The sequence below is a fragment of the Teleopsis dalmanni genome, chromosome 1 (assembly GCF_002237135.1).
Source record: "Teleopsis dalmanni isolate 2A chromosome 1, ASM223713v2, whole genome shotgun sequence".
Taxonomy (NCBI): Eukaryota; Metazoa; Arthropoda; class Insecta; order Diptera; family Diopsidae; genus Teleopsis; species Teleopsis dalmanni.
The window spans coordinates 50,438,832-50,464,440 of NC_051846.1; the positions used below are offsets into that span (position 1 = coordinate 50,438,832).

The 25,609-nt window shown below is 28.3% G+C and overlaps 1 protein-coding gene across 1 annotated transcript in view; it reads left to right on the forward strand.

The window, feature by feature from the left end:
* LOC119672076 overlaps nucleotides 1-21,880 on the forward strand; it is a gene marked incomplete in the record, with an annotated part of 216,918 nt that extends 195,038 nt beyond the window's left edge. The window contains 5 exon segments of the mRNA XM_038083031.1: nucleotides 727-914; nucleotides 4,809-5,420; nucleotides 12,110-13,041; nucleotides 15,261-15,505; nucleotides 21,433-21,880. Coding sequence (XP_037938959.1) covers nucleotides 727-914; nucleotides 4,809-5,420; nucleotides 12,110-13,041; nucleotides 15,261-15,505; nucleotides 21,433-21,686 — 2,231 coding nt within the window.
* Between the last annotated feature and the right edge of the window lie 3,729 nt (nucleotides 21,881-25,609).

Sequence of the window (25,609 nt, forward strand, 5' to 3'; positions counted from 1 at the left end):
CTATAAGACATAAGAAAGAATGTGTTCGTACAAACACTATGCTTTCAAATGTGTAATCAATTTCTTTTTTGATTTAGCGCATTTTTTTATATACTTATTGTACATGCGATATAATAAAATATTTTTTATTAAATTTTGAACATTATTTAGAAACTTGTTTTAAGTTTCAAATTTATTGCATTTTTTATTAATTTTTTATTAAATCATTAATAATTTAATAGCAAACTATGAGATGTGAAGAAACTGTTTTTTGCTTTATTTTAAAACTAACTTGATTTGCTAAAAAAATTAACCATCGATTCTAAAGTATTATCAATAGATACTTTTGACCTTTTTTATAATACAGTGACTTTAATAACGAAAGTACTCCTGTTTTGATTTTTATCTAATTAATGTATATATGTATATAAATTGTGTTGTTAATGATACGTATCTACTAAAACTCTATGGAGTATTATATTGGTTATTTATTATATTATATTTATACTCAAAAAATAGTAACTAACAGTGATAATAATAAATCATATACAATATTAAAAAAATATTTACAATTTCAAATTAAATACCGTAAAATTTAGTTTAAACTTTAAATTAACATAAATACATTTATATATATGCAACACTATATGCAACAACTATATTTCCCTAATCAAATAAAATTATTGTTACTTATATTTTTAATATGTTTATACTTTTTTCATTCTTTTTTCCTGATTTTATTTGCAGATGATGTGCTTTTCTCTCGACGCGGACGAATGGGACGCATTGTAAGTCCACGACATACGCTTCCGCCAAATACAACGTGCACGTACCATTTTCATGGATATCCTGGCGACCTGATTTGGTTATCGTTCACCAGTTACAATCTGCAGATACTACAGCAAGCGATACACGACAACAACACTTTAGGACGAGTAAGTTTGTTTGCTGTTGACACTCACACTACCACTTACAATAGAAATCGCACTTACACTCACACTTGTGCTCACACTTCCACTCTGCACACTTCTGCTCAACATTAACATTCGCACTTCTATACGTTTAGCTTAGAACTGGAGTAAGTGCACCGAACAAAGAAAAAAGTCCCCCAATGGCTGGAGCTGCAGGAGCTGCTTGTGCTGATTGTGCTGCGAATGATATATGAGCAGGCGTGGAGTTATTCCTACTTATTCACATTGCCATGCGTTAGCTCACACTAAAGCTCATAAATTTATTTAAACTCTTGGTGCAGGAGCGTGTGAATGACTTATAACGAGTCGGTTTTCTATATGACTTGCTTTGTTGTTGCCATTACAGTTTGTTTGTTGTTTTAGTTAATAGTATTGTGTTGATGTTGTAAATGCTTGTAGAACGTGACATAAAGGGGGTGTACCATTATACGATTTAGGTTATATGCATATATATGCTTTACAAAAATGGTAAGAAAAGTTTAAATGTTATATTACATAGATGTCATCCAATTAAAAAGTTCCAAGTAATTAAGTTAAAGTATATAAGAACTGCAATACCATTTCAAAGAAAACTGGTGAAGTATTAAAAATCACTATGCCAGTAATAACATACCATTTTTTTATATGAATATTCATTTCAGTTTGTTTTGAAGTACTCGCACTTACAAAAGAGCTACGAATTTATCATAAAAGTTGCAGATATGAGCTATCATAAACAAAACATAACATAACAAAAAAAAATTCAAAATTACACGAAATATTAATAGGTACAAAAAATAAAATAACTGCTAAGGATTAAAATGAAAATAAAACTTAGAAGATTTGGAACGCAACGATTTTTTCAAGCTTCCTTGCTCGAAATTCGTGCCAAGGTGTATGGGATTAAAATGCATCCACTGCATACCGGTATGTGCCACTCAATGTATATGTGAACTTTATATGTTCTTCGCAATTTCAAAATGAATGTATGATTTCCGTTAAGCATAGTAAGCGAACCTTCATGTTTCCTCTCAAGTGTCTGCTCCATTACCATAGCTTATGGTAGTAACGGTTAAAATCGTGTTTTATATTTCGTGAACTATTATTTAAAATTTTTTTTTGTTTTTTGTTGCAACATGCATGCTTCAGCTGCATTTTAAGATTTTAGTTTCCCTTTTGTTATATTGTTTATGATTATTATAAAATACATATAAAGCTAAAAAAATATATACTTTTGACTGCAAAAATTTTACACATTTTAACAATTTTCCCTTCACATGCATTTTATGCATTTTTCTTCCATATTTCAATTGTACTTTTGTTTTTTGTTACATTTTGTTTTTTTTTTCAATATATTTGGTTTATTTTGCATTTTAACAATATTTTAGTTTGTAATATAATAACAGCAGCAGGATTACCACCAACATTACCACTCCTTAGAAATTAATTACTGTTACATTTTATTGGTTAAAAGTTTAACCGATTTCTGGTTAAAATAGTTATTCGACCAGTTGAGGTGTTTGTTAAATTATAATTCTTGCCACTATAAATAAATCAAATATATTTTGTGTTCCGAATATAGATAAAATTTTGTAAGTTAGAAAAAATGTGGTTTAAATGTACAATGAAGAACAATCCAGCCAATAGAACACCTCACAATTTAAACACATATTTCTTTTAATTTTTTAAACAACGTAATTGCTTATGAATGTATTTAATTTGGCTGACAATGAGAATTCCCTGGAGTCATATTACATATTATTTTCATTTCTATTTACATATTTTGTTTCATAACTCAATTAATTTGAAGTATTCAACCGAATATTTTTTATTTAATAGATTTTGTACAAAATATAACGATTATCAATCAGCGTTTTATGCATTATTTCTAATTAATAGCACAATCAGTGCAATTATTGTTAATGAATAAACAATAAAAAGTGATAAAATTCTAAATTTTGCAAATGATGCACTTGCACTTAAACTATATACAGACAATTAAACTAATAGAGGTTTCCAATAGTCATGATGGATAACGATCACGGCATCCGACACATTTAGGATTTAGCTTAACATATTAATTTACTAAAAATTAAATTTTTTATTTGAAAGTCTTATCATTATTTCGAATAGAAATGGAGAATAATATATTAAGTAGTTTTTTATTTTCTGAATTGTTAAACTAAAAAGATTTAATACTTTGCACTGATAAGTAAAAGATATTCAGTACTCTGTAAGTAGTATAAAAAACGTCTGTTACATAGCACAGATATTTGCAAAACAATTTTTTTTTTGTGTTTAGATATTTCTTTAAGCACTATTTTGAAAAATGAACGCTACTTTTGTATAACAAAATACTCCTGACTAGTATCAGTGACATTTAGATAATAATTTACTCCATTAAAAAGGAATGTAAACTTTAACTTATTCCAGTATAAATTAAAATATTGAGTAAAATATTGATTTTTTACACTTCTCTAAGAAAGAAGAATATAATTTTAATGTCAATGCCAAAAAAAAGAACTTCGTAAAAATACTTTTTAAAAATTTGTTTCCAAAACTGGTGTACTAATGTAAATAAACTATTAGAGCTGTGTTTTAATTATCCCTAAAAGTATGCTACATAGTTGTAAAAAGCTTAAACTTAAATACACATATGCAAGCACATTAAAAAAATAAAAATTAAATAAAAAAAATATTAGATGGAGGTGCTTTATTTGAACCATAATAAATATTTTCAAATACTATGTCGAAATTATAATAATTATTAATAATCAATTATTCTACAGCTGGTGTATGATTTTGTTCTAATGTAACACAGCAAGTGAATTTGTTAATAAAATTTCACAGTAACTTAATGAAACTCCAAAAAAATGTGCGATCATAAAAGTCAAGTACAGCTTTGGGTCAGTTGGTTAAGGAACGCTGACTCTGAGCTTCAGATTTAGCAGGGCACGAATACGATTCATGGTACTTGCAGTCTCCAAAAATTATTTAGGAATAATGAAATACAAGAACTATTTTCAAGACCACCTATGATGGGTATTTGGCAATACTCGAAACAGCTGTATTGTCAGCTAAAACTTTAATTAATTGAAATAAAATAAAAAACAATTTTTGTTGTTGTAGTTCACTACTTTTATAAAAATCATAAAAAACGTAAAGAGTTTTAGAAAGATCTATTGTTATTTTTAGAAAACAAACATGAGAAATATATGTAGGCACAAAATAATTCTTTTTCGAATTTTGTTAAATTTTACTTTGTATTTTATCTTGCAAAATTTTTTGTAATTTTTTTTTACCGAAATAATATCTGTACTACAACCATAAAGTTTAGTGGAGTTATAATTCATGTGGAGTCATAAAGACCCATTTCCCTCAATATCGTTTAACAAGACCAAATAAACTATTCAAACAAAAACGAAAGAACTCTTTTACTGCAACACTTTAACGTCACATTTTCAACGCTTCCAACTGCCACTCCAGGGCATCGTTATATTATAGCAAACAATTGTACCATACCTCAATACACTACCAGTACAAGCTTTACAACTGCGCAAACAATAAACTAAAAACCTTAGAAATATGTTGTCAACAACAACACACTTCACCATGTGAACTTTAGGCGCAGAAGATACAACATACAACATACAGTCTCTTAGCACCTAAAATAACATAACAGTTGCAACACCAACTGCATCACTTGATATAACAGATGTGCATTGATATATGAATGCAATGACGTTATTTAGATAAACCATAACAAAATGATCCATACATTTAACTTCCTTTTTTTATGCACATAAATAAATTTTATATGTTATAACATCTGAATATACATCAACCAATCTAACATATTTATTAACTGATTGCTTGCAGGCCGATTTACCACCATGGATTACACGTTTACGCATGTGGGATAGCTATGGCACTTATATACCTATAAAGATGACTAGCGCAACGACTGGTCAGCCACCACCGCCACCCCCCGTAGCGTCTTCAGCAGCCGGTGGCAAGCCGACAACAATAAATCAAACTGGTTACGGTAACTATTACTACAGTCCACATAATCCTAAGCTGAACAAAAATTTGCGAGTAAACATTGATAACGCTTGGAATCCAGTCGACACATACATTTACGGTCCAACGCAGTCCAGCATTTTTAATCAAGAAAATAAATACAGCGGATACCAACAGGCAGGTTCCGGTGCAGCGAAAAGTGGCGGTTCTGCGGGCAGTATTTCGGGTGTTAAGGAGAGTCTCAACTATATTTCAAGTAAAAAAGAAATAAAAGATGCAGCATACAGTGCGGATAAAAATGCTGTTGCTCTAATGAGCACCAAAGGTAAACGTCGACTAATGCTGGAAATTTACGACTACGAAACACCAAAACTATGTGATCATACAGCCATTGGTAGCACTGCGCTTGGCGGTAATAAATTGCGACCGTGTAGTCCTTTGGAAAGCTATGTTAGCTCGGGCAGAGATTTGGTAAATACTTGTTATATAACACTAATAAATATTCTTACTTTAAAATTTAAAATTTTATAAATTTATATGTATTAGAATTAATTAAAATGTTGTGTTGTTAACTTTAATGTAAGTAAACAGCATAATTGGAAATGTATGTGATATTTCACCTTTTCAGATAAATTTACGAATTCAGACTAGAATCGCTAAATTGATACTTGATTAACTTTACCGTATAATTTATTTTTACCGAATTATAGTGTGAATGATATCATGGATATCGAGTTCGTAGAGCATCACGTCTGATAATATTTTTCCTTATTCAGCAGCTAATTCCTTTAACATTTAATATTTTTTGAACTCAAGTCAAAGTTTACATAAAAATTAATGTATCTTATATGATACACTTAAATCTAGCCTATTATCACATTGTTAGCTTAATAAGATTCTTAAACTGTTACTATACTGTTTTAAATTAAATCTACAGATACTGTTATGAACATCACTTTTATCAATATTTTGTTGCAATATATCTTTTCAATATGCCTTAATATTTCAACACAACCTCGTTTTAATTCAGTATATTTCTTTTATTATTTTTTTTTCATCTTCTACAAATAATGTGTTGCATTAAAGCCTTTTACATACCCGACTACAGGGGTTATGAAATGTTCACTTAACAAAAATTTTTATTATCCGACCCAAATGCTTAACTTTAGAAACAAATAATATTGAATACAGTATTGAATTATCTTAATGCCGCATATTATGCGTCAGTTATTATGGAACCCTTTTTGCAAACGAAAAGAAAGATTAACCATGGCCCGCTAATCTGATTGTACAGTTTTCGTATTCTTTGGTCTACAATCTTATTATTTAGAATACACTTTAATATCTGAAAGATAAATAAGCGAATATCTATATTTCTCAAAAGTGGGATTTTCCTCGTTTGGATGAAACCATTCTAACTGAAGCTTAAAACGCGGAACTCAACTTAACTGAACTTAATAAATGTGAAATACGCAACGTATTTATATAATATGTTTTAATTGTGATCAAACAAAATGCATACATTGTCATCAAAGACCATATGATTTTTGCGTCAGTTAAGAAATAAAGGTCTAAATCAACTAAACTGATAAATGAAATGGGATTTGTAGTCAATCACCTATATTTTGAATGTTGCATGTGACTTGTGTATAAAAATATGATAATAATATATGATATATGTGATAACATATTAATATATATAGGGAGCTTTCTTAAGTTGATATAATATTTTGAAAATAGTTATTTGTATTAAGCTCATCTGTTGGCAATGAAATCTTTGGTAAGATCAGTGTATGTAAATACCAAAGACATTAAAGTTATCCCGAAGGTGTATACCAACATAATTTTTACTAAAGTAAAATTTTTACTAAAGTACTTAAAATGAACCATGTACACAAATATATACTACTCAAAGTTAATTCGATACCATATGTGGTGATAGATACCATATTTGGAGTAACTTTCTGTAGCTGTAATGGCATTTTTGATTATTTACCAATCAAAAAACTGGGGGTAACTTTTTCAATCGAAATTTATTTTCAGTGAATTTTCATTTTCGATTGATAAATCTGTATAACACTTGAGATTAATTAATAACACTTGAGATTAGTCGATAACTCTCTAGATATTTTACCAGCGTAGTAAGATTACCTTGAAATTAACTGCTGCTTTATATAACGACAAATAAATTGTGATTTGATTCGATATAGGTATTTTAGAAAAATGCAAGTATCTAGTAACACAACTACAAAAATTTTAGATTACTTTAGAAAATTTTAGATTTTGGCGACAAAATTTGACAGATTTAGAGTAAATCTAGAATGAAATCAGATTTGCCAATCGAAAACGCTATTAACTTACTTTGTAATTTTCTTCAATTAGATATCCAATGAAAAGTATTTTTTATTTACAATAAATGAAGCTCAATTTTCACTTTTCACTAATTCATTAAGATTTAAAGTCCAATTTTTTGATTAACATTTAAGGATTAAAAAATATTTTTTTTTAAATTAAATTTCAGTAGAATTTATGTTAAGAGATTATTCTTTCTGAATATTTAAAAAATAAATTAGAAAGAGAGAAAGCTGCTATTACTTAAAAATAAGCGTTTTATTTGATTTTTAATTCCAATCAATTTCACTTTTTTTATTTTATTGATTTAATTAAATTTAAATATAATTAAATAGTATTTGATTTAAAAAAGACACTCATGACAATAAACAAAATTAACACAATTTAAAAAAAATGTGCAAATATGTTTTATAGAGTTTTAATCCATTACTATTAAAATATATATTGACGAATAAAAAAGGCGAAAAGTTAAAAATGTTTATTGCTCTTGTGCTAAAACGACTAAAATCATAAAACTACAATGGCAATTGTTTAACTCTAAAAAGCAGAGTAATGGAGAACGCTTACAGCGAAAAGAGTAATTTGTTTTCAATATTTATTTAACCAATTAAAGCAAAATTTTATTAAAACTATTATCAATATTTTTAAAACTATTTATTTCAATTCATTAATATTGTATAAATGTTAAATATACATTGTTGAAATGTTTGAAAAAATTTTAATTTAAATAAAATACCAATTTTATGCTCTTTAGAAGACCTTTAACAGTAAATTGAACTCTATTTATGATTGCATTTTATATATGTACATAATTGTATAAATTTGTAATTCAATTTAATTCTTTAAATTTAGTATTTTTAATCAACCATTCCTTGCACTATCACAGTTCGTTCGCCTAGAACCAACCCAACGAAGGTCCTCTGTTGTAGATGAATTGAAAATTCCAATTTGTCTGTTTGTTGTTTGTATGGTATGTAAGCCACAAAATTTAAGTTAACCGCAAAAAGTCTATTAATATTTTATCACAAAATTTTCAAACTTTTTACAAAAATTTCGTTCTAATCAAAAATTCACCTAATGAGTATTTTAGTTATTGTTGTTCTTTGTACCGTTGTTGGTTGTTGGTCGTTGGTTTGGCAGGCAAAAACAATTTTAAAAAATAAAAATATAAATAACAAAACAAAATGGCGCATTATATTGAAATGCAACATATGCGGTTGGAAACTTACAGTCATAATAACAACAAATTGAAAAGTACAGTAAAAACTATTTTGTTTCTACTGTGTTGGCACCGAAATTTTTGCTCATACAAACTTTACAAATTTACACTACCAAAGTTCAACGAAAATTTTCGTACTTCTCGCACCATTTCGACAGCAACAAATTTGTCACCAAAGTTGGATAAGTTTTTATTTTTTTGTGATTTCTTCGAATTTAATTTTATTTCTTAGTTTTATGTGACATAAAAAGTTTTAATTCTGATTTATAATTTAAAAAATTAATTTTGAAAGTTTAGTCTTACACTTTCTTAAGTAATTAATTTATATTTGCACTGGCATTTGTTGTAATACAAAAACAATATTACTTAGTGCAGAACTATCTGTTAGAATAGTTATTTACAATTTCTGTATATCATACATCAATATCTTGTTAAACAAGTTCTATTAAAATTCTATCAATCGAGATTACTGTTTAAATTTCAAAGGTCTAAGTGAAGTAGCTTAGAGAAATATAAAATATTTTATTGATACATTGTCCTCACCAATATTAATGGAACCCATGAGCTATTATCTAGAAACAATGATTATATTAAAATAAAAAAATGCTGCTAAAAAATTAAATAAACTGTACCTCTATTTGCACTTATTTTAGATTTTGTATTAGTTACTAAATTTTACAGGAAAAACAAAGAAAAAATTGAAAACGGACTTCGAATTTTATGCATAGTGCTCGAAGACCGAGTGTATTTACATAGATCTTCAGCATCTGCTAAGTTCAACATCTTTGACTAGCGCGCTAACACTTTTCGAAAATTTCAAGCTAACTAACTAGGGAACACACCTTAAGTCCACCTTAAAGCAGATCTTTCACTTCCGTTTTTTTTTTCTTATGCTAACCATTTTTAAAGTAATTCATTCTTCAATTCTTTTGCTTACCAGCGGAGTCAGACTTTATCCACTTGACAATGTTACTATAGTGGCACTGCTCATTCAACTTATTGTTTTATGACGAACCGTGAACCAAAGATTTTAGGAACAATTTTTCACCTAAAAATTTTCTTTGAGTGAAATCATTAATAAGATTAAAACTTTATACCCGAGTCGTTATTGTTCAATTCATGTAAAATTATTTTACATCAAGAGTTCTAACCCAACCCATCGTTACATACATTGGTTTACATTTAGAAAATGTGATAGTTGTTTGGCGACTTTACCTAAGCAGACAAAAAGATCACGTTATTCTTTATCGAGTTAAGCACAATCAAACGATTTATTTTAATTGTTTGAACTCAACTACCTCATGAAGTTATTAAATACTCCAATAATTTCTTAACAGGTCGTAAAAATATTGAAATAGTTTTTGAAAACATCTGTTGATTTTATTCTCTGTATATAGTTTTTAGACTGGAAATGACCCTTGGACTCACATGTTAATATATGTATGAAGTCAATGTACACTTAATTTGCATGATCAAGTTCACAGTTTTATAAATTTTTGTTTTTTATTCATAAATAATATAGTAAATGCTATGTTATTAATTAGACTTAGCACATATACCACGATTCTTTAAATCCTTTGCATTCTACATTGTTTGTTGTTAAATTCTATGTTCGCATTTTGCGAATATTTGCTCAGTGTTTCAGTTAAATTTCTAATTAAGAATACATTTCATAATTTTTTACATGAGCATGACTAATAACTTGTGAGATCTATTAAGCCCACGAAGCAAAATGTAAAAATACGAAAATATCTAAAAGGATATAATAAGTTTCTCATTTAGCTTATCTCCCTCTTACTGTTTATGTGCACATAAACTACATGCAGAACTATGCAGTATTAATTACTTTCGTAATTAGATTACCCTCAATTCCTAATTCCAAGGTAAATGGAGTTGAGAATTGAGTTCCGAGATTACAAGTGTATTTGTTATTGAAAAAAATCCATTTTATAAGTACCTACAACTGATATTTGGAATTGAGTTACTAGATTACAAGTGAAATTGGAACTGAAAAAATATCGAAAATTCTGAGCAATTAGAAATTTGTTGGAATTTATATCTTTCAAAGCTTTCTTCCATCAATTACTTTTGCAAATTTCTTGGTATTAGGAATTAAGTTTATTAACTTCAATTCCACTAATAATCACAAAATTCAATTCCCAATTCCAAATACTTATACTAAGGAATTGGGTTTTTTAATTTATATTCCAATTGTAAAATCGGAACTCAATTCCCAATTTCAATTACCCTGTAATTGTAATGGAATTGGCAATGAAATTGCAAAACTCTAAATACATGGCTATTGCTTTACTTCATATTGAAACAAATATATCTAACAATATTATATCTAATTCAAACCTTTTTTAATCATATGCTTTGTCAAGAAAATGTAAACACATGAAGAAATAAATTTTTTCTTTAAAGTTTAGGGATTCGTACAGAGCTATTTTAAAAATTCACAACTCTTCATTTAATATATTATTCATAAAAAAGCTCAAAAGCTCGAAATAAAAATTACTATCAAGTGTAATTTAAAATTTTTCTCTGTATATCATTTTTTATTTACACTCAACTTGAAAATCTCACGACCAAATTAATCAAATCTAAACACTTGACTTTGCCAAAAAATAAAAAGTTCTTGAATTGCATAACGTTGCCACCTTTTGCCAAATTCAAATTTAGTAACAAATAGGAAAAATTATTTTTTTCGCAGTACAACTAAAATTAAGGGAAAAAACGAAAACTGCGCGCGTTGCATCAACCTCATTGAAGTAACAAGCAATCCAACTGCGAGTCATGACAAATACTTAGATGCAAGGATGCGTGTGACGATAGAAAGTCAAATCAAATAGACAAAGTCACGGAAATGCAGAACCAACCAACTTAACATGCATAACTATTTCCCATTTCTGTGAAGGTAATCTACGACAAAGTTGCTGCACGTTTGTATCAGCAGACGTGTAGTGATGCAAAATATAAATCAGCGACTCGACATACACGTTGACTGTTTGTTACTCGACTCTAAAATATAAATCTCCTTCATAAAAGTTGATGGCAAACGAAAATGCAACTCCGTGAAATTTCATTAGGAACCAACAAACAACTTTGCACAACCACAAATCCACAATTTCACAATTCCACTTTTACTCTTTCGCAAATTACAACGTATTACTTACTTCCCTCGCCAGAACTCTTTTTTAGTCCTGCTTTAGGGGATGTATTTGAACTTGTGCTGTTGCCAACCGTCAAATAACGGAATTACAAAATTAATGTTTACATTTTCGCAGCTCGGCGCCTCCAAAGCCAAGTGGCAACGCTGCTGGCTGCAGACGGTGCTCGGCTTATTTGAATAAATTGAGTAGGAAATAGTGAATAGCAGCAACTTTGTGGCTTGTGCAGTATTTGCCGTTTACAAATAGGCAGCGACTGTTGTTTGCCTTTTAATTTGATTATTAGCAAGAAGAAGCAAGCAAAGAGTAGAAATTAAGAAATTGAATGCCAAAATTTTTATCTTAAAACTTAATTATCTGCAACTGTCTAAGTCAATTGATTTATGCACAACTTAATTCATTTGTTTTTAATTTTTCAGAAATTGGAATTTCACACTCATACCGGGACTGCACTGTTTCCAGCACAATTCTCGTTAAATTACGAGTTTGTAGATACTGAGCAAGGTGGTGAGCCGTGGCCAGGCCGTCGTGGCGAAGAACCTGTGCCACAATTATGTTCTCGTATATTTCGCAAGCGTAAAGGCAATATTCAAGTGCCACGTAATGTATTCTTGTTCGGACGTGGTGGTGCTAAAAATCTTACCTGTTTGTATCGTTTCGAGGCTGGTCCATCGGAACGAGTTAAATTGGTGTTGCATAATGTATCTTTTGGTGATGGCACAACATGTACTACAGACTCAGATTTACATACTGGTCGACCACGTTGTAATCAATTGGATCCTGAGGGACGTATTACAGAACTCAAACTATTTGATGTACCATTTCGTGATGTTAAAATTCAGCTCGGTTGCTTTTGTGATAACTCAAGCGCACTTTATAGTAACGCCCCGCTCACATTTATCTCAAATTCAAGAGTAATGGAACTATCATTCACTGTTAGTCGTTTAAATATTTCAGAAGACTTTGCCGATGTGTTTTTCTTTGCTTCTTATGAATTTAAACGAGTGAGCGAATGTCGTAAACGTCTCAAACTGAAAGGTTCCGGTGGTGAAGATGAAATTAAATACCCAATGAAATCGCAGGACTCTAGTTGTGAAGGTTTGTCGTGGTATATTGAAGCGCAAACGCTTGAACGTTCATTATTTGTGCAAACGTGGGGATCATACTTACCAGTAGATCCAACATCTGAGGATGCTATGCGTTGTCATACTAAAAATCGCTTGATGGTTTACTCTGGTCGGCCACTTAAAGTAATGCGTGTAGTCTGCCCCGCACAAAGTGGGCCACGTCCAACTTCACTACATATATTCTCTGAGGATTGGACAAATGGTCATCAGTTATTTACCAACAAGTAAGTGTTAAGTATTAAGTGCTAATAATTTCTACAAATTATGTAAAACATAACTTCTAAGTTACTTGTAAATGTTTAGTAATGTGCTTTTATTGATAATAGTTAAGGAATCCAACTACATATGAATACTAAATTTTAAATTTACTTACCACACAACTGCAATTGTTCTTTTGGGTGCTATGAAAATATGTGCCCACAAAGTTTAATAAATATGTTTGTATATGAACTGGTGTATATAGAGGTGTTTGAGTAAAAGCATTTCCTTTGCTGTGCAGATAGTTTTTGTTTTACAAAATACAAGCTAACTCTACATAAACTTCATGGAACTTTGCAATTAAATTTAATGGTAACACGTTTTACATGTGAACTCGACCAACCCACGAAAAAGGCAGATGTACACTTCAGTAAACCCAAAAGAACTTAAACGTTGCATGCCTGGTGTGACTTGTACAGCCTGCGGAAACAAGCGTTAGCATGCAAAAGTCGCTATCATAAAACTGTAAACATTTATGCTTGGGTCGAGCTGGGCTGGGCCGGACCAATGTGGAGACGCTCATTAAAATAGATTGCTTGTTTCCTTCAGGTGTTGCCCTTTTAATGAATGTATTTTTATATATCCGTTATCATTTAAACTTGATCCTTTCTTCTCTTCCTATATGTACGAAAATTAAGTATGCATGTCCCTACGTTGTTGCAAGTATGCAAGTGTTTTCATGTGTGGCAAGTGTGCGTTAGCATAAACAAGTAAGCTGAATGTTTATTATATCGAATGACCATGTGAAGTCGATAATTTACCAAATTTATACGCATACGCACTTACACCAAAATCCTGTAACATTTAACAATTTAACACACACGGCAGATCCTTGGCTTGATTTGACTTGTTGTCTGCCATAATTTTAAGTTCATCCTGCTATCTTCGTTCTACTCTTTTTTGCTGACACTTTAGCAACATCAAATTGTGTTTCCAAAGAGGTCAATTTTTTCTTTAAGTTTTTTGGAAAAACAAATTTTGTACTGTTTCAGACTTTTTTTCATACCATTTAGACAATAAGGACTCACAAAAATGTAGCAAATAAAGAATTTTACTGTAATTTTCATATACGCACCATAACATACATATTTCCTAAACATACCAGGATGAGCTACATGAGAGTCTAGTCATAATTGTTTACTCAATTTATATACATTTGCATTTTCAATTCAATAGTTGCTTTAGCTTTATCGTTTAACAAAACTATTTTGTATCATGTGAAATGTTTATGAATGAAATGCACCATGCTTTGTTAAGCACAGGACACTGCATATTGCATATTGTGGCCTTAGATATAGATAAAAGATTTTATTACAGATTTTATTTTATTGTAAAATTTCGTTACAATCAAAACTAAAATTTTTAATACGAAAACAAAGGACATATTCATTGAATTTTGTTCGTTTTAACATTGTAAAGAAATGTAATGTAATGAATAATGTAACATTGACATGAAGGTAACATTAAAAGTTTGTGGAAATATTAAACTAGGATCTACTAGGATCTATATTTTAAAAAAAAGAAAAGTTATATATCTATTATATTTTATTTTCCCTATGTTATTGGTATCTTAAATCAAACGTGAGGCGTCTCGTTCAATTGAATTTAAATATTATACTTGGAATGCTGCGTTAAAATTAAATGTAATTAATTATCACCAACTTCATTAATAGTTTTTCACCACTAAAGCCGCCACAAATTTTTCTTTTTACTGATCACAGAACTCATCTATTCGATGAATCTATTTTCCTAAGATTATCCACATCTATCAATTCACTACAATTTTAACCATTGGCAGTAAGCTGGTGACTATATGGACATATTGTATTGTTAGCACACATACTTAATAAAACAAGTAGTAGTCACCAGCTGACTATATGGACATAGTATATTGTTAATATACTTTTAAATAAAACAGTTTATTTATATTTAACTAATTTAATTTACTTTTATATTTAGTTTTCGGAATTAAATTTAAATGATTTTAAAGGAAAGCCTGGCAAAATTTTTTTCCTCTTTTATATTTTCATTTTCTTCTCAAGTTGTAGAGGCCGTTAAAGCATATTCTTACCAACCTACAATATTTTCCTATATCCCCTTATTAAACACAAACACTATTCATCTTTTTAAATAATAATTTTAATATTTTAATTTTAATAATGAAAAATTATTATTTTATTTACAGACCTGTGAGTTTAGTATTGGAACCAATACTAAAAGAACCGGGAGATATTACATTCACATGGTTGGAAATACATCGCACGAAAAATGCATTGCTACAGCAATTTGATCTCCAAAGTAATGCAAGCAGCGGGGCAACTACTGGCAACGATACAATTGGTGAATTTGGATTTTATCCAAGAGAAGCGGATTGTGAATATAAATGTCCAGAAATTGATGCATGCATTGCTGCCAACTTATGGTGTGACGGTAAGTTCATAATAATATTTAGTTAATTGTTGTCATTTTTTCACTTCTTGGTACTTTTAATACAAATGTATTTATTGACATTTATAGAAAGTCAAGTTCCGTATTGGTTTGCAGCTCTGTTACCAAATATGTCTTTATGATATTTTTTTGTACATTATTAAAAATATTACAATAAAATAAATAAAGAAATTTTTGTTGGGTATTTAACATTAATAAACGTTATAATTAACTAAATTTTATGTTCTGTAATAAGAATTTCTTGGTTTGTTTTATAAAAGTAACCTTTCTTTTTTAAGAGTTTAATAATAAAATTAAAATAAATTTCTCAAGTGACTACTTGAGATGACCGTACAGCTGTTAAGCACCATTAACTATCGGAAATCAGTGAGCTTTAAAACTATATATTGAACTATTTTATTTATGTATATATAACATTTTAATTAAAATATTTATTATTGACTTAAATCTTTCGATTTCAAATTTATCTTCTAAATCCATAAATAAATTATTTTTGAAAATTTAAATTAAAAGTATGTAACATCAATTATGTTAATTATGAAATTATTTTTAATAATATAAAATTATATATATAATAAAAAAAATACATCCAAAACTACTTATGATGTATATTTGGCAATACTCGAAAGAACTGTATAGTCAGTCAAGAATTCAATTAATTAAAATAATATTAAAATAATTTTTGTTATTGTAGTTAAGTACTTCTCAAAACCTCTCTATTATATATAAAAATTTGTATTAAGTAAAATAGTCACATCAATAATGGTTTCCTTTTCTACATTTCCATAAACTAAATTTGTAGTAATTAAAATAAAAAAAATTTCTTTATTGATGTTATAAGCTTAATAATTTCACTGTCTTTAGAAAATATTATAACTTGAGTGATATTATCAAATATGTTAACTATCAAATATGAAACATGTTAACTCACTTATCATCTAATACCATATCTAACAAGATAAATAAGCAGATATGTCATTCGAACTAACTAAATACACGACTATACATGGTAGGGCAGTCCAGAGCTGATGCGATCGCGGGCAAATACAAATAACTGTACAGATTTTAGGACCGCAAAAACAAATACATAAGTTTGTAGTTATTTTAAACCAAAATAAAAATAAGGTTATAATGTTAGTATTATACCATAAATATAAAATAATGTAGTTTTACCAGTACACCAAAAGGATATTTTCTTAATTATAGTAGATTAAAAATTTATCACGGGCCGAACAAACATTAACCACGGGCCACATTTTCCCAGAGGCCGTACTTTATTCAGCTCTGATATATGGTATTCCTATTGCAAGTAATATCAGTTATTTATGTCCAAGACCATAAAGACCATAGCATATCATAATCTCATTTGTTACGACTGCCCTGAACAAATTTTCAGTCGCAAAGTTTATGAACTCTGTCTTAATAAACTCTGTATCTAATACCCTAAATTAGATTAAAATAAACTGAAGAAGAAAAATTTTCAAGCAGCAATAGAAAAAAATTTTTATTACTCCAAATATGATAGAAATAGTCAGCTTCTGTTATTTGGAAACAGAAGTATTAAAGCAAAGTTAGCCCACTTCTATATCACAGCTTAGCAGTACAACCCTTAATCAAATGATCAGTCTCCATTGTACTACTTTCTTAATGTTCCACAACCACAAGTTATAATCTTATTACAGCAAATCGTTTACAGCAAATCGATAAAGTTATTTTTTCTTTTGTTTTGTCTTGTACTGAACAGAAACAATTTTATGATCGATTACTTTTCCTCATCATAGGTTCTATAATAGTCTAAGCTTGTCCCCAATCTACAATTTCTTCTTCTTAAAATAAAACTTCTCCTAAAACTGAAATTTCTTCGAATGGAAAGAAGTCATCATGATTCTTATTTGCGCAAGCAGGTTATCGATTTTACCTATTTCATCGATTTCGTCTAATTTCTTTCGAAACTTATTTTTAACCATAAGTTTACAAGTCGTTAAAGCAGCGTCAATATGTGGTTTTTCTGAAAGGATTCCGGTTCACATTTAGTATGAAATTTAAAATATATAGAGGTATTATATTGCTAATTAATATATCATAAAGTGATAAGGTGATGTTAATTGTTTGTAAGTAATCCTGAAGTAGTATTAGTTTTAAATATGCGTAAATTAATAATATTTTCATAACCAGAACGAATATTTCTATTTCTTTTACAAGTTACTACTAATACTGCTTAAATTCTTTATTCTAATTAAGTATTATTCTTAATACTATTAAGATTCTATAATATAAAATAGTTTTTGCTCGTTCATAAACTTTATTCTATTAACTGCATTTTGATTGGGTTATTGTTTATTTAATAAAGTTTTTGCAGACGTTGTTGCCTCACACAAATTACACTTTGTACAAAAACTCTTAATACTCTCAGAAATTAAACTTTTTTAACTTATAAATACTTAACATTTACTTCCACATTTTGAAGTGCCAAAGCCAAATACTATAGACGAAAACTGTTAAATAAATATAAGCGAAAAATGGGAAAATGCTGCAGTGTGAATCTATCTCAAGAAATAGAACTATACATTTTTTTATAAGATGAAGATGGATTTGGTTTTTCGCTAACTCTTTTATTCCTTAACTTATATGTATATTTTCGATGTACTTTCGACGTAAACGTGTCCGCGGTTTAAATTTGCTTTATGTACCTTTTTTTCAACATTAAAAAAAATGAACACAGTTTGTTTATTTTCTGCCAAGCTCTTAGAACTGCACTTTCATCTTGCCAACTGCTTCTTGGAAAGATTTTACGTAATGCAATTGAAAAAAGTCTTCCGTGCGGATGTCTACAAAGTGGTTGAGTGACTGCAGTGAGAGGGTGAATTCTCAAACTGAAATGCATCATTTATTTTTCCTGTTTGCTCTGTTACACCCTGAAAAGCAAAGAAATGCAATCTGCGACGTGGTTCTGCGGTTGCCAACATTTTAATTCGTAAACGTTAACGTAAACAGTGACTGTGACTGTGACTGAGACTGAGACGAAAACGGAGACGTACTCTAAATTGTATTGCCAACAGTTTCCGTTTATATGCTGACAAAAGTGTTGCACCAAAAGATAAACTCTCGTTGCAACATACTGCAGTATATTGCCGCACATTTAAGATTCTTTACTATTCTGTGGTTCTTGAAATGTATTGCCTAGATCGGATCACTTACAACTTCGTTTAATTCATGCGGCCCATTTTTTGTGGCAGACCACTTTGTTTAGTTTATTTTCTTCATTTCAGTTATATTTTTTGAACTACTTTTTATATTTATTCGTTTTTGGAATTCAGCAATACAATTGCTGCGCTTTTTGCGCTTATACTGCTTCGTTGCCCATAAATAATTGAAGTTAAAAAGCAAAAAGATTGTTTCCGAATTGAAATAAGAAGTACCTAACCATTATTTAAAGAATTTGCAAAACTTAAAAATAATAGAACTAAAATTTATACAAATACGAACGGTTTACCGCGTGCAGTTGTGTTCGTAAATTTCTTTCATTAGTCCTGGGCATTTTGCGTTTGCAGCTCAATGTGTTGCACTCTTGACTACAAATATTAATATTGCAGTAAATGCAACAAACGCAAAATAAAAATAGACACCAGAATTCCTTCAAATAAATACTATTAATTAGAGATAAATTTTAAACAATATTGTATTTGTTTATTTATAAAAGATCAAAAGACCTTTTCTCTGGCTGTAACAATTTTCCTTCATTTTGCTAAAAGATTCTTTCAAAAAATTACTCGCGGGATGCAAAAAGTTTTCAATTCATTAAAAAAAGGCCATTGTAATTGTTGACCGTAATTTAATTCTAATTAATTTTAGTTAAGTAATTACTCTATTGCGGTGTCAGTAAATGCTCTGCGGTCGGTTTGTGAAGTCTTCACCGATTTCCATCATTTACTTTAATATTTGCATTGTGGAAATGAATATGTAATTAATATTTTAAATTAATAAACACAATGAAAATAAATAACATGTTATAAAATTAAAATTTAATTTTATATTATTGTTGAATAATACAATAACAATAAAATTGTTTTTGTGTACAAAAATATAAAATTCTTTAACATCATTAACTAAATTAATTAAGCAAGACTTTAAAAATGTTCTCATTACAAAGTAAACTTAAATTTGAATATGTTTAGATGTCAAAGAAAACAAATGAAAAACAAATACCCGTATTAAAACTTAATTTTTTATTTGCTTATAATCAAATACAAAGTACACTTTCTCAGTCTTCTAACGAATGAAATCGGTCTTGAATTTAGCTTCAACACTAATAAAATGTATAAAAGTTATACATTTAAATTAGTAAGAATATAAAAAACTTTCAAACTGAAACTGCACTTCAAAATAAAAATAAAAACAAATTGCGACCAATAGCATTTGAAAAAATGTAATTTTCAATGATAAAACTTGGATAATCTAAAAAATGCTGAATAACATATAGACATTATAGAGCTATTTTCAATAGTTATATTAAAAATAATCAGACTCTATATAAAAAGAATCCAGAATTATTTTAAAATTTATTAATTAATTGATTAATTATTGACTGAATTTTATTGTCGTCAAAATAGATCTTACCGAGTACAATACAACTCTGGCTGTGCCCAATACAATTCTCCATATATAGGTCCATTTGAAGTGACGAATTGCTTTTCTTCAAGTGACACTTTAAACTTTGATAACGAAACAAAAATACAACGGGATCATGTTAGGGCCATGTTATATAGAGTGTCAGATGCACAGCAAAATTAGCTCTTTCGAGCTATGACGAAAATGCATGTTATGTATAGTGTCACATCAGTATTGCCAATTTCATATTTTCACTACTTTTTCATACTTTCTGGTTGTATCTAAATTTACCTAAAAGGATATGTAGACATGCTCACTTTCAATTTTCCACCAAAAATAACCAGCAGGAAAAAACTCATAGGAGCTGTAAGAATGTTAATTTATTATTATATTTTCTAAAAGTAATTGTTAACAGTAATTACAAAATTATACGCCTTTCTGTAAAATCGCAAAAGTAAGATAATTAGATTATTAGCGGTTTATAAAATAGTCTGGGTTGCTTATTGACATTGCTTCTTCAAACCATAAAAAAATTGTAGTAATTTGCTCCTAAAAGGCGAAAATTTTGACATTTATTACTGAACGACACTGTTTTGCCTAAATGACGCGGTACAGATACGAAATTTGAACTGACATATTGGTTTTTCTCTCACAGTCAATGTGATAATTTGCATTGAAAACAACAATAATTTTGCTCATATCGTGTTTATGGTGCTTAGTGCTTGATGGATCAATTACCAAAAACTGATACAACCATGGCCTTCTGTAGTCACAAAGCAAACAAAAGTATAATTGCGGATTGCCAGCGAACAGATCGCACTCGCATCTTATAGGTATGATAACACAGTATAGTATTATATACTTATAAAAAAAACAAATATTTTCAATATGTCATTAACGGTATTGTAACATTTTAGAAATATGAGCTAGGTTAGATTACTGTGGCAGTCTCTTTAATATGTAGATCTTTCAATTTTTTCCTATCAAGTTAAATTTACATTAATCTCGTCGTCAGATATATGAAATAATAATATTTTTAAATAATAATTATTTTTTCAGTAAAGAACCTATCAATTTTTCTCTTTTGAAAATTTAACACTCCTTTTTGATGTTCACTAAAAATGTTCACTAAAAACTAGTTCACTTTAATAATAAAATGTACTTTCTACTATGATTTTTGCTACCATTTGTGTATAAATAACTTTTGTAAATTAAAGACCATATATTTAAATTAATATATACATAAAAATAACAAAATTTGCAAATCAAATTAATTAATAATGCATTTTTTCTATTTTCAGGACACCATAATTGCCCTTCAGGCTTTGATGAGTCTGAAGAAGAATGCGGCACAGCACGCAAATTACTTGAACTGCCTGGCGGCGTGTTTGCAGCACTCGGTTGTATAGCAGCCGCCATCACTGCCTGCCTCATATTCTGCATATTCGGTTTAGTGAGAAAACGCAAGAAATCAGTGGTACAGAAAACAATTATGAATGGCACATTAAAGAAGGACTTTAAAAAGGAATCCCTGTTTATTGATCCAGCATCCTGACACGGGCTGCAGCCGGTCGAATATATACATGTCGATCGGGAAACCACAGTGTGATATGTTGTGTGGGCTGATTGCAAATTGTTTTTAACTGTATTCATTTAAATGTGTTTGAATCCTAACCGTAATTAAAACCTAATTGTAAGTAATTAAGAAAAAAATTTAAAATATATAAAAAATGAATTTTTCTAGACGCCTATTTCACAGTCATTTTATATATATAAATATATTTCAAAATATACAAACAAATGTGTACGAGTACATGTATGGTATGAATTTGTGTTAGTTCATTATTGTTAAGATTTACATTTTAATTACTTAAAAAAAACGGTGAAAATCGATACAATCACTGCCTTAAATAAATTCAATTGTAATTAATCATTTATTTATTTATTTAAAATTAAACATAACAGTTTTGCAAGTATTATTTTTAGAGTAAAACTTGTTGTTTGCTGTAATAAACAGCGAAACTTTCCAACAGCCTTTTTTCATTTGACTACATTCATTCCGCATTTTAACATCATCACTTTCATTAATATACATAATAGACATAATTGTGGTAAGAAGAGATTAACTATTGTAAATTAGGTACCTTTGAATTAATTAGAAATGTCAAACAAAATAATTAAAGTAATTACATTAACAGCAATTAAGCATAATAACGCAAACTGAGATGTAATGGGCATTGAAAGGCAAAGGTAAAATTAGAATAAATTTGAAACTATTACATTTTAATGTTAAGGCATAAATTACAATGAAATTGTATAATGAAATAAATGAGATTATAGTCCTTAAGATAAGGTAATGGGCAAAGCACTTGGACAACTTAACTGTAACAAAAGATAAGTTTTAGTGTTAATACGCCTCGAAAATGGTGGAATCTCGAAAGTGTTGTGATGTTTATTCACATTAGTTTGAACTTATACCAATACTTTATTTAAGTAAGAGAATATATATATATATATTATTACAAAGTAAAATCTAATATATTAAACAAGACATACAAGACAACAAAAACTTAACTAAAAAATATTTATACACACGTGTGTATAAAGGCACGTACAAGTGTAAATGTACTTAAAATTATTAATACCTTTGCACTAATGACGCGTTTAACACATAAACGAAATGATAAATGATAAATGATATTGATAATAAGTTATAATTAGGTATTAAGGTATTGAAAAGACAAGTACTTTCAAATGTTGATTGAATTTTCAATAGCATGCATTTACAAACACGTACTCTAACGACTTGACGTAATAAAGTTGAGTATGTAATTATTGCAGTGTAATGAATGAATAAAGTTGAATTCAATTCTATTTAATAAATAGTAAGATTTGGTCGTTTCAGCTAAAATACAATGTCACAGTTAAAGTCGGCTAAAGTTTTAATGAATTGAGTTTTTAAAAAGTGAAGTGTTAATATTAATGAATTATATTTTTATAAGAAATGTGTTGTACTAGATTCACACGAGAGTTTTGTTTGTAATGTTAGCTGTCAAAAATATGCATTTTGCATTGAAAGCAACAACAATTGGCAGCTTAAATTACAAATTAAACTCCCACATGAAACCAGTATTAGTTAAATTAAAATTATTTAATTTAATACAATATAATTCTAATTAATTGCACAAAATATTTTCTTTAAGTTTCAATATAAAAACTGCTTTGAACACTGTCATACTTAGAAGATATTTTACTAATTTTGTTTTATTTATCAAAACATAGTTCTTATCAACGTAAACTTTCTACAGACACATTTTTTTGTTAGTTTTTTCAAAAATTCAATTTATTACTTTTGCCCGAGACTGAAACTGTTGATGCTATGTTGAAATTTAGTCTGAGTTAAGTATTTTGAGAGCACACATCCCTGCCAATTCTTTCTGCAAAAAGTACCATGTAAAAATATAACTTGACTTGAATCTGAACTTAAATGCAATTAAAAATTATTTAGGTTAAAAAAAATTCAAAAAGTAAAATATAAGTAGCAAGTATGAGAATTCTAGTTAAAAGTATAATAGCAGTGAAGAAAGTATATACATAGCAATTTTAAGTAAAATTTATGCAATTAGTAAAAAAATTAATAAAAATTAAATTCCTATTAAATTAATTACTAACAGAAAGAAAAATATTGCCAAAAAATTATAAAAAAAAAATAAGAAAAAAGTATTTAATAAATTTTACTTACAATACACATAGCTGGGTATGTTGTTGCATTAAGTGACATCATGTTTAAAGAAAATAAAAACTAATATACACGAGAAACGAAAAAAAAACTGGAAGAAATGTTTACATTTAATAAGATGGCGAATTTAAAATTTGCAACAATATTAACTTTAATTAGTCATAATAAATCATTGATGATATATTATATAATTTAGCTTACTATGTTATATAAAACTAAACGAAAAAGTAAAAACCAAATTATTTAAAATGAAATCGTTCTTAGCGCATTAAGAAGTATGTAAATTTATTCGTTTTAGATACACGCACATTGTAAAATTTTATTGAAATTTAAAAGCAAATCAAAAATAGAAATTATTAAATATTTTTTATTATAAGCTCTCATTTAATTTAATATTATGAGACCATACATTTTTATAAATATAACGAAAAAAATTTTGTTTTCATTATTAAAAAAATCTTCTACAAAACCATAATTAAATTTATTATTATTTTTTATAAAAAAAAAGAAACAGTTTTCGTTTATATATAAACAAATAATATAAAACAACAAATTAAATGACAAACAACCCTCAGAAAAGAATACTTTTAAGGAATACTCAATGTTTTAAAAAGTTCATAATTTTAAACTAATTTCACACTACAAGGCGAACTTTTACTGTTCTCTTAGACACAATAGCTGTATATCTTATGTGTATACACTGTTTCTTATACAGTTTCTACCTTACGTCTTTTACCGCACGTAACCCTTATATTCTTACATATTAAAATTCTTAATTGTTAGTTTTATCTATAGTTAACTAGTGCGTTTGTTACCATAATGAAATGAAACGGAGAAAACTCTTTTCGATTTTGTTACACAATTGACAAATTATTTTATTCAAATTCTGATTATAATTTATTCATTTATAAAGTTTTAAGATTTTTATTAATCTTACATTAATTTTATTCACTTTTGTTTGTTTAAAAATTATTTAAAAAATTCATATTAATATATTTATACATATATGTTGACTTTTATTTTTTTATTTGATTAATTTTAATATATAAATGAATTAATATATAAAAAATGATATTTAAGTAAAGATGACATATGTCGGAAATAATATACAATTCTAATTTTTTATTATAAATTTTCACTGTCTTCAATAAAAATTTCAGCGGCAATTTACGGCAATTTCCTTACATTATAAAAGGGGATACAAGCATATCCAACCAAGCTTAACATAGCCTTATGGTAAGAATCGTAAAAACCATATAATGTGAAACAGGTCTTGTTATATTAAAGTTGAAAGTGTCTTACTTGCACTATCGTAATTACCTAAATTTTCGCATTTAATTCTGCAATTGTGCAACAATAAGATATTTCTTCATACAAATATTCTTAGTATAATTAAGTCAAAATAGTGTAAACATTTTATAAATGCCTTTATTATTAAACAGAATACTACTTTGAAATATTCCAATGTGGTACCACAATTAGATAAAAACAAATATTGTAAAAACTGATAATAATTACTTATATCCGGCATTTCAAACCTAAGAGTTTAATTAGTGACTTAAAGCTTAAAATGGTTTACATTAAATAGTGGAAATGTCTACTGACTAATATATATTGTATGAATGTATGGAACCCATTTTAAGCAACTTAACAATGACCATAAAAATGAATATTGACCAGTTCTGCTCCTTAGTAATAACGGTAACTTTAATATTTTAAAGATCATTAATAATCGGAAA